At 40.3% G+C, this 10587-nt stretch overlaps 1 protein-coding gene across 2 annotated transcripts; it reads left to right on the top strand.

Moving 5' to 3' along the window:
* Positions 1-146: 146 nt before the first annotated feature.
* On the top strand, positions 147-10559 carry LOC148643988 (uncharacterized). Of its 2 annotated transcripts, none has more exons than XM_088615341.1 (15): positions 147-312; positions 569-672; positions 964-1111; positions 1757-1906; positions 2005-2208; positions 2347-2473; positions 2860-3031; positions 3367-3471; positions 3698-3800; positions 4857-4999; positions 5258-5386; positions 7934-8134; positions 8602-8772; positions 9177-9435; positions 9723-10559. In XM_088615341.1, exons 1-15 carry the CDS (start codon positions 294-296, stop codon positions 9746-9748), a joined length of 2061 nt encoding a protein of 686 aa, XP_088471467.1. In that variant the 5' UTR covers positions 147-293; the 3' UTR covers positions 9749-10559. The 2 variants fall into 2 exon arrangements, with proteins under 2 accessions (XP_088471467.1, XP_088471468.1); XM_088615342.1 differs by having other exon boundaries at positions 151-312; positions 7967-8134.
* The last annotated feature ends 28 nt before the right edge of the window (positions 10560-10587 follow it).

Below are 10587 nucleotides of genomic sequence, written 5' to 3'. Positions count from 1 at the left end.
GAGGGAACGTTTGGGTTATATAAGCTAAAACATATTTTGACCAGTCTGTGAATGAACACACACATCTTAAAAAAAAATAAAACATTAAAATCGCAAAAAGACTTGTTAAAAAGTATCTGCCACCCCTCGCAAAATGAACTCGGTGGTTAATTCCTCATTAAGGAGGTGTAGCTACGGCTGAAAGCTGGTGGGGTTGCCAATAGGGAGAAGATCAGACGCTGCGTAGTTTACTCTTCGCAAACAAAAAAGACAACGTTATGAAAATAGATTATCTACATATGTTCTTATTATAAATGGATGCTAACAAAAAAGGTATGTTCTAAAGTACAGACCGAGGTATCTCGCTTGTTTTTCGTACACTTTTACTGGAAGTTGACTCCATTTTCTCCTTACGCATTACGCGTCGTTGCGGAATCAGATTACTGCCTTGGTAGAATGGCCCCCTCTTGCTTTAAAGCGAATTATTGCATTTTGTAAAATTCACTTGTACTGTGAGTTTGACTTCAAGGCATTTAAAGTTGTACATGTAACATTGGTGATGGAACAAGTTTGTTTTTTACATGCTTAGCTGATGGCAGACGTGGAAATGAATTAGAAGAATGCGTTTCCAAGAAACGGCCAACTTTTTTCGGTCCTAACCAGTCAACACTTGGTTCTTCAGCTGATTCTAAGGTAATGCTGTACTGGAAGTGTTTGTACTAGTTGTCTGAGAAAGAGTAATAAGCTGTAAGTCTGACAACAAAAGTACTTTATACAGAAGATTCCTCCACAACCAAGGACACCAAAACACTCCTTATTAATACTTGAATCACCCATTACTACATTTGTACACATAATGTACATCCAGAACACATTCATTTCATATCCCATTCTAAGCAGTGCATTTTGGAATAAAGGTAATTTAGCACTTGAAAAGATTGATTACAGACATTGCACATTTTGCACATTTTACTGGCTCTTCAGCAAGATCAGCCCCATGGATCCGGCTCCCCTGATATGAGCAGAAGTCGCAGAGCTCGAAAGAAGAGAGAGACCTTTCTTGGTGAGGAAATATCTCCTAAGAGAGGGAAGAAATCGGGATGGGCAGGACGAGCCACCGGAGACAGTAAAGGTACAGTGTTCTATGTGTGCAGCTGTCAGATTGAGATCAGGATAAAGATCAAGTGTGTGACCTTTACTGATGTTTTGTTATTGGTGTGAGGAGTGAGGACAGCATTTGAGAAAATGGTTTTGAAAAGATGACACACAGACAATGTGAGGTTATCACTTGTTTGTAAGCCAAATAGCACCTTTTTATAATCTACAATTGTCAGCATTTAGGGGGTCTGCTTTCACTCCATGTGGAGTTTCACTTGAGCAAAGTTTGGAATTATTAATCAAAAGAAAACATCAGTATGAAAGGTACTTTACAGATGGGTGACTCTATGCACGTCTGAAGACCAATACATTCTAGGTGCTTTGCACCAATCGGATCAGGTAAAGAAGTGAAAAATTACCTACCAGAAGAATTACATAAACAGAGGGTTTAGGCTAGCTGGACTGAAAAAGCTTAAAGAGGAATTGAGCCGTAGTGCCCAACCTTGGTCTCTCAAACAGTGGCAGTGAAATCTCTACTGACCACACATCACGTAAGTGTACTGTGTGTGCTTGGAAGGGTGGCAGTACCATTTGGAACCAGTGATGCCTGTGTGTGTAACTGGCTTTTTCGAATTGATTTTTAATAAATCCTTGATTCTTTATCCTCTCGAAAGTACAGATTTCTGCTGCGACTTGTGCCGCTCCCCTTTTATCACCAACCCCACCCGTCGTGGGAATAAGTCAAAAGCCCCCCGTTCAGGCCCAGCACGCCCGCGCCGCAGAGCAGACCCCAGGACGGGAGAGACCCTTGTACTCTGCAACGCCTGTGGTGCGTATCTCCTTGCTTCCAAACTTCACACCGCCACTGCAAAGTATCCTCAAATGATCAAACAAAAATTCCAGCACATTTTCTCAAATTGTATTTAGGTCTTTCTTATGGAAAGCCAAAGTGTTCCAAACCTGCAGATCCCATTGTGGAGCCCAGTGATCGTGCCAGACATGAACAAGAGCTGGAGGCCTTTGCTCAGTCCATGGTGGAGTTGCTAGGAGACCAAGATGCTAAGAGGCTTGCTTGTCCAGTGTATTGGAAGAAGCCATGTTTGTGTATACAGAGCCATATTAAAGGCACAGGTATGTTAAAGGTTAAAATGCAAAAAAACAAAAAAAAGTGAAACTGCATTCTCATCTTGCTTTGGGACATTTGAGCAATGAAAGTACTGGAAGGCAGTTAACAGGCCTGCACTCTGAGATGACAACTATCTTCGACAGGAGACGCAGAAGATGGCTGCCACAGTCGTGCCCTGCAAATCCTGGCTTTACTGAAGGAAGCTAAGGTTCTGAGCACCCAGAAGTGTTATGACCTCAGCACTGTGCAGCTGCAAGGCAAAATGAAAAAGTAAGTATAGATCATTTTGGATAGTCTAAGAAGAAAGTATATCACATGGTGATAATGTACAAGACATGAAATCTAGTTAAAAAGGTGCCGTAATTACTTTGTTTCAGTCAATCTCTCAGTAGTTGCATTAATAACAGGATTACTCTGAACTGTATTCAGCTCTTAATCATGTTGGAGGTTGCATTTTTTCATGTAAAATAAAACCCCAAATTTCTTGGGTAGTAAAGAAAGCATACACATATTCCTATCAAGCAGCTTGCTAGGTCAATGAAGGCTTCTTGTAATTAAAAAAGAAAATCTGCATGAGTGTGGTTTATCAGGACCAAGCCTGGGAACCCCTTTTGTAAGGTACTTATCCCTGTCTTGTTGTGGATTTGGTCCTCCAGGCCAGTGGTAGGATTGGGCAATGGCCAAAGGAAATCCAGGGAGTTTGAGGAGTTTGTGCTGACCAACCGGAAGGTGCTGAGGGAGGAGCTTAAACTCTGTGAGAGAGCCTGCCAGAGGATTCTGGGATATTCTAATAACTTTCTCCATAAAAGGCTCATAACAGATCCTCAGGTAAGTAAACCCTAAATCATCCTTTCAGCCTTTAGGAATCCTCCTTCATTTGTACTACAATGAATTATGTCAATTTAATGTAAAAAATAAATACTTGATAATCAAACTGAAGCTTGTACACCATGCGATTTATTCAAAAAGAAGTAAACACAAGTATATAACCTTAAGTTTTAACTTGTACTGTGTCTTTAGTCTATTATTTCTTTGTAGTTCCTTCAATAAGGATAAGAACATATTGTGCTTTGCCGGGCCTTACTACATTTTAGTTAAGGAAACCACGTGTATTTTAAATGCCACTCTGAGGCCAGTAAGCTCAAGATGATATCTCACTCTAGAAGAAAGAGAGGATTGAGAGGACTAAAGGGAAGAGAACACTTGGTCTACTCAAACCGATTACAGATCTCTGGAAGAATCGCTGTTGCCTTGACAACTGTGTTGTGGTAAGTACATTAACAGGTCAGTTTTAATTTATGTGTTTTGTTAGGTTTTTCCTCCCTTCGTTTGACTGTGCTCTCGTCAATCAAGACCACTTTTTCATGACACAGCTTCTAGTCTCCAATCCTATTTTGAAGCAAATAGGGTTGAACCCATCACAGTGCAACATGGATTTTTGTGTAAAAGATGTAGTTACAGCGTAACTCCCCTGTCCACCCCTGTTCTCTCCAGATGGCGCACACCCACTGGCAACTGCTTCAGGATTGGAGGGAGAGGGCACGGTCGGGGCAGGCAGAGGCCCGGAGAGTCCTGGCAGAAATGCTGACACCATCAGGTCAGCCTTTTCATGACAAGTTACTACAATGTCCACATGTTGGCGGGTGCGATAAGGTGACCTGGTGCTCATCCGCTCTATCTCTTAGAAAGTCTGCACAGTTGGCATGCATCTCACTGCCCTATAATTGGAACCTATTGAATTCTTTGGGTTCTTCATTCATTGCTTCCGGAGGGAGCGCAAACCACCTCCTAAAAAGGCTGACTAACCAATTCCTCCACATTCTAAAACCAATGGAGGTCAGCAGGTTGTGCCTCAAGATCTCGGACTCTAACCTCCAGGTAATCAATGAGCCTGCACGGTTTAACAGCCAAATCCTGCCCAGACGATTTCATCAATGAAGGCAATCATTCTGCAAACAAAATTATGCAGTTGTCTCCCACATTTAGACATTTCTGAATGCAGTGTACTTCATGTAAAGAAATAAAAAACACTAGTTATATCAACCTGTTCTGATAAGATGTTTCTTCAGACTACAGAATTGCACATGGTTTGCATATTTATATAATAATCATTTCAATATTAATTAAGTGGTATAGTGGAAACAATTTCATGTCATATTCAGTGTTTGGGTAATTTAGAGAATGTGTCTTCAAATTTAAAGATGCACAAGCACATAGTTGTGCACTTTGACACTTTCTCTTCACTTTTAAATTAGATGTTTAAAAAAAACAGCTACAAGGAAAATTTGTCCCTCAGTGGTTAACATTGCTGCCTTGCAGCTCTGGGTTCAATTCCGGATCTGGGGTGCTGTCTGCATGGAGTTTATATATTTTTCTTGTGTTCCTGTGGGATTCCTCCAGGTGGTCTGATTTCCTCCCACAGTCCTCAGACATACCTGTAGGTTAACTGGCTTCTGGGAAAATTGGCCCTAGCTGTGCGTGCGTGCGTGTGCATGTCCTGTAATAGACCAGTATCCCGTCCAGGGTGTACCCTGCCTTGCACCTGTCGCCCTCTTGGAAAGCATCAAAGGAGAGCCAAAGCCTAAATTGGATTAAGCTCTTAGAAGATGAATGTATTTGTTACAGCCCTTATATTGATGTCTCTTTTTTTTAGGTGGTGGAAGATGCAATTGTTATAAATTTATCATGTGGGTAACAGGCTGCAGTCAAAGCACCATCAGCAAGGTCAGTGACCAGATGAAGAAGACAGGGGGCAAAAGAGAGCCTCCACCTCATGGTCTGAAGAAGTGGATCAAGGTTTGTAGGCAGCTTCCCTAGACACTTGAGCCTTCGCTAAATATATAAGGAACTTTTAAAATATAGACTGAAAAGACAATTTCATAACGAAATCACTTCTTTTTAATAAATAAATTGGAAAACTTTTGGTTGAAAATATAAGTATAAAAGCCTATATCTTTGGGTATGTGGTACATCTAATGCATGTTTCAGAGTAAATTCCCCATTAACTACTTCTAGAGTAATTGCTTACGCAAATGACTTATTTCTTCTTTGCAGGATAACCCAAGGCCTAAGAAGAAGGTAGCTAAGGCCGGTCCCCCTTTTCTGCTTACCAGTCTTCCACAACCCAGTGCAGGACTGCCAATGACTGGTCCAGAACAGGGACTGATCTCGGCTGCAGTCACCGTAAGTCAAACTGAAAGAGTCTACACGATCTTCTAAATCTACTTAGTACAGTTTTCGTCTGCTACTTCACATTGTTAGCACTTTATAGCTTTGAATCTCAATTGCACATCCTTTGTAAGAGTTATGAAAGTGAGGTCTTTATTATTTTGTTAGATCTGCCTGGCTTATAAGGGTGAGGTGCTAACCTTTATGTCTTGGCTAAGTTGTAATTATGACTTGTTCAGTCTGGCCTGTCTGCACGTCCCCATTAATTCAGTTGTTGAAGTAATTTCTCGCTTTTTCATTTCATCTGATGTGTCGTGGGGCTGTTGGAATGTAATGGCTGCTTTGGGATGGAAATTATATCTAAAAATTATTATTGGAATACACAGAATTAGATACTGATGCTCCTAAATGAGTGATTCGTATATTGTTTTCTGTTGTGGAGGTGCCTGTGTCATTAGAATGTTCTTTATTTTTTCTGTCATAGTATGTTCCTGCTTGTATCTGCAAAAATATAAATGACGAACGCAAGAAATGTTACAAACAAGGAGAGTCCATTTGACCTATCTAGATCCTTTGGTTGCTAAGGGCCAATTCATCTAAGGATCCCATTAATGCATGTCTTGAAAGAAACCAGTTTAAAAATGTCTGAGTACCTTGTTCCAGAATGCCTTCCATATGTAAGGTGTAATTTTCACGTGAAGAAGTGCTTTCTGTTCACAGTCTTAAATACTGTACATGTCCCCTAGCTTCGAGTTGAATCCTCAGAGTCATTACACAGTGAAGATAGTTAGTAGTTTTGAGCATTTTAAGTATTTGAATTGAATCCTCTCATCGTGTTCTAAGCTCAAGACTAAAAAGACTTTGTAATTTTATCGCAAGATATTACCTAGGAATGTACAGTGCAGTCCATAAGTATTTGGACAGTTACACAATTTTTTGCTGTTTTGGCTCTGTACTCCAGCACATTGGATTTGAAATGAAACAATGACACAATGCTTAAAGTGCAGAATGTCGGCTTTAATTTGAGGGTATTTACTTCTATATCGGGTGAACCTTTTAGGAATCACAGCCATTTTTATACATAATTCCCCCATTTCATGGGACCAAAAGTAATTGGATACATTAACATAATCTTAAATAAAATTTGGCATGTTTGCAAATCCTTTGCAATTGATGACTGCCTGAATTCTGTGACCCATAGACATCACCAGATGTTGGGTATCTTTCCTGGTGATGCTCTGACAGGCCTGTAATTCAGCCATTTTCAGTTCCTGCTTGTTTTGGGGGCTTTTTGCTTTCAGTCTTGTCTTCAGTAAGTGAAATGCATGCTCAATGGGATTCTGGTCGGGTGATTGATTTGGCCAGTCAAAAACATTCCGCTTTTTGTCCCTGAAAAACTCCATAGTTGCTTTAGCAGTATGTTTGGAGTCATTGTCCTGCTCCAAGGTGAAGCGCCGTCCAATGAGTTTGAAGCATTTGGTTGGATCTGAGCAGATAAGATGCTTCTGTACACTTCAGAATTCATCCTGCTGCTGCCGTCTGCAGTCAATAAAGACATCAATAAAGACAAGTGAGCCAGCATGTTTTACATGAGATGAGGTGGTGTGTTTTGGATCATGAGCAGTGTGATTTTTTTCTCCATACTTTTCTTTCACTTACTCTGGTACGGGTTAATCTTCAACTCATCTGTCCATAAGGCTTTGTCCCAGAGCCTTTCTGCGGCCTTTCTTACCAGTGGTTTGCATCTTGTGGTGTACCCTCTTGATATTATGCTGGTGTATTCTTCTCTTTATGGTAGCCTTTGACACACCTGTGCTTACATCCTGGAGAGTGTTCCTGATCTGTTCAAAAGTCGAAAGGGTTTTTTCTTCACGATTGAAAGTATTGTTCGGTCATCCACTACTGTGGTCTTCCGTGGTCTACCAGGTCCTTTGCTATTGCTAAGCTCACCGGTGGAGTCTTGCTTCTTAACAATGTACCAAACAGTTGATTTTGACACACCTAATGTTTTGCCATGTCTCAGATTGATTTATTCTGATTTTTCAGCCTCATGATGGCCTGCTTTAATGGTATTAACACTTCTGTGGTCTTCATGTTGAGAGACAACAGCAACAGACTCCAGATGCAAATGCCTAATCTAGAATCAACTCTAGACCTTAGCTCTATTGTGCATAAACTAATGATGCAACAATACACACCTGGCCAAGAAACAACTGAGCAGCCAATTGTCCAATTACTTTTGGTCCCCTAAAATGGAAGGACTATGTATAAAAAGGGCTATAATTCCTATATGGTTTTCCCAATATAGACGTAAATACCCTTGAATTAAAGCCGATGTTCTGCACTTTAACCTCATAGTCATTGTTTCATTTCAAATCCAATGTGCTGGAGTACAGAGCCAAAGCAACAAACATTGTGTCACTGTCCAAATACTTACGGACTACACTGCAAGTACCAATTCACTTGAGCAATTGCATGCAGTAGGTGGTCTTCTAAGCATTTACTTTCAAAATCTCTTCCTAGTTTTACAATATCTGTTGTAATTTCTTTCTGTCTGTTCAGACAGAGGAAAGCCCAAACACTTTGTGTTCACAGGCAGGAATGACGTCTGAGTCTGCAGTCTACAACATCCCCTTGTGCAGCCCAGGACACACCAGGCCTGAGGAAGGGATGCAGAATATACTGCTGACTGCTGTAACAGGCGACGGACAGGCCTCTTTTCACAAATCTTGTCCTCAGTCACCCATGCTAGAGTTTCACCAGGTAATAAACAACTATACCAGCGTAGCTATGATTGTGTTACAGCACTAGTGATAGGAAATTTGTGCGTTATCTTCATTTGGGAACATGTAATACCTACAGTATATTTAGATTTGAAACACAATTTCTCCTACGTATTTTTTGTGAACCATTTTTTTCACATCATCTGATGTGTAATACCCAGTTGCTGCATGTGACTATGGTTTCCATGAAAGAGACAAGAGCTTAATGGAAATACTTCTGTTACTTCATTTCTTCTACACACATTTCATACAGAAACAAACAATATCTGTGTTTTTGCTATCAATATCAGATTTGGTGTTTAAACAAGTTGATAAGTAACATTGAGGAGTTCTCAATTTAATCGAACTTATTATTTTGTTCTGTCAGTTCTGCTTATTTCACTGAACTGAAATTGAGTTCCAATAAATAAAAGCTTTGGAAATGTTGTCTTTTTTTTTTCTTTTAAGTGTCCTGGCCAGCCCTTGTCGGTCCCCTCCCAGCGCCCTACACTGCTGGTGCAGAAAGGACCCTCGGCGTGTGTCCCTCATGATACACCTGTTGCCACCCCCACTCCTCACACTCTCGCTACCATGGCAACCTGCAGTTTGATGAGTGGAGCCACTCAGCTGATATTGCAGGTGTGGGCACTGGCTGTCAGCCTTATCCTTACAAGAACCAGAGAGGGCCACACTGCTTCTGTTTGTCTCTCCATGGATAGTGACACTGATAGCAAAACACAGCCGTTTCTGGAGATGGTTAAAACCATTCTTTTAATTAAAAATTAACTCTGGATTCAAAGTGTCTTGCTTTGCTTTTCTTTTTTATTAACATGTACTATTTATTTTCTGCACTTGTTATTTGCTGACTGTAGGGCAATAAAAATACATAAACATAAATCACTTTAGTTAATTAGGAAAGAAATAAGTTTAGATTCACCAGGAGAACATACAATTCCTATGAAAATATTTGCATAATTAACCTGAAAAGGTCATGTTTTTTAAATGTATGTCTAACGCAATGATGGAAACGTTACCTTGAGCAGGGGATTGAGCATGGTGGCACTGAAGGGACAGACAAGCTAGCTCCTGGGAGCCTGGAGTCTGTTGCTGCACTTCAAAGCCAGCCTCATGTCCTGAATGCAGAGAACAACTTGAGCCCCCTGGCTCAGGCCTCAGGAATGGGGATGGCTCAGCTACCCACTGGCACCCTACCACTGACCAGTCACAGTGCAGGTTTAAAGGGAACGCTGAAACCACCAATGGCACCAATGGAGAATCAGTACCTCCTGTCTAGTGAAGAAGGTAAGTTTATCTGTCTCAAAGGTCAAAATGTTATTGTTCCTGAACACTGGCTTAACTTCACAGCATGGATACAAAAAGGTTAATATAGATGCCATTTGGAGGCATAAGTTAAAAAAAACATACTACACTTCAAATGAAATATTATTTTCATAGAAATTGCTTTGTACAGGTTCCTATAATAAATTTATTAATTGCTTTTTTATTTTCTCCTTCTGTTTTAACAAAATGGACTAGATGTGCTGAATGGCCACCTCTCTTTGTAACCTCTCTTATGGTTTTCTCTTCAGATCATTCAGTACTGTGGGCTCCTTGATGTACCCTGAGATGTTATTAACCAGAAGAATTCTGGGTAGTGCATGAAGACGATCTGCTCGGCAGCATCTCGGGAATGAAGCCAATCTTTCTGCCCAGAGGCACCTTGCACAGAAGCAAATGTCACGAATTTTGTCATTTATACTTCTATCATGGGCCTTAATGTGCTGAGTGAGTTACAGAAGTGATGTCATCTCCTTCTAACATCTAGGTCAGAGGAGACCCCTAAAAACTGGGATTGAATCCAGAGCTGCCCTCGTCAGATTTACAGAAGTCATCCTCTTAAAAGTCTTAAAGAGATGTGGGCTTTATCACCACCAAGAAGTCTGTAATAGTTTTTTTTCAGAGTTCAGAACCACCCCTGGTAAAATGACCACCGGTGCCCCTAATCTAGAGAAACCAAAAGGGGTGAAAGCATGGCAGAAGACTTTTCTTGATATATAGTTTGAGTGTATACAATCTGATTTTTTCTGTAAAAAATCTTTAAAGCAATTACCACAAAAATGTGTTGTATTGGTTTCATTGATGTACGGACAATACAGCCAAAGTATTAGCTTTTCAATCTTTTGCCAATGTGAAAAGACACTTTTTAGGTGTTATGTGTGGAGAATGTGCTTGAATTTATACATTGTTTTTTTTCATCTATGGACAATGTAGTTTTGTTTAGTGAATTCAGTGAAGAATCATCCTGGACTGTTAGGTATAGCCAATGACTTGTATCGAGAACCCAAAGACACCGTTTTACAAAAAAGTAATTTAATATACTGTATGCAACATATTTTTAATCATTAAAGACGTATTTTTGAATCAAATTGTTTTCACAGGCGTTCATTTACATTT

Source organism: Lepisosteus platostomus, chromosome 21, assembly GCF_059453375.1.
Source record: "Lepisosteus platostomus isolate fLepPlt1 chromosome 21, fLepPlt1.hap1, whole genome shotgun sequence".
Taxonomy (NCBI): Eukaryota; Metazoa; Chordata; class Actinopteri; order Semionotiformes; family Lepisosteidae; genus Lepisosteus; species Lepisosteus platostomus.
Note: the sequence above shows the minus strand (reverse complement) of the source record. Positions and strands in the feature narration are given on the sequence as shown.

Bases quoted from the DNA above. Each gene is read 5' to 3' on its own strand.
- LOC148643988 (XM_088615341.1), top strand. The intron at 2,209-2,346 runs GTATGTTAAAGG...TATCTTCGACAG, and splicing joins GAGCCATATTAAAGGCACAG to GAGACGCAGAAGATGGCTGC. The intron at 3,472-3,697 runs GTAAGTACATTA...TGTTCTCTCCAG, and splicing joins GCCTTGACAACTGTGTTGTG to ATGGCGCACACCCACTGGCA.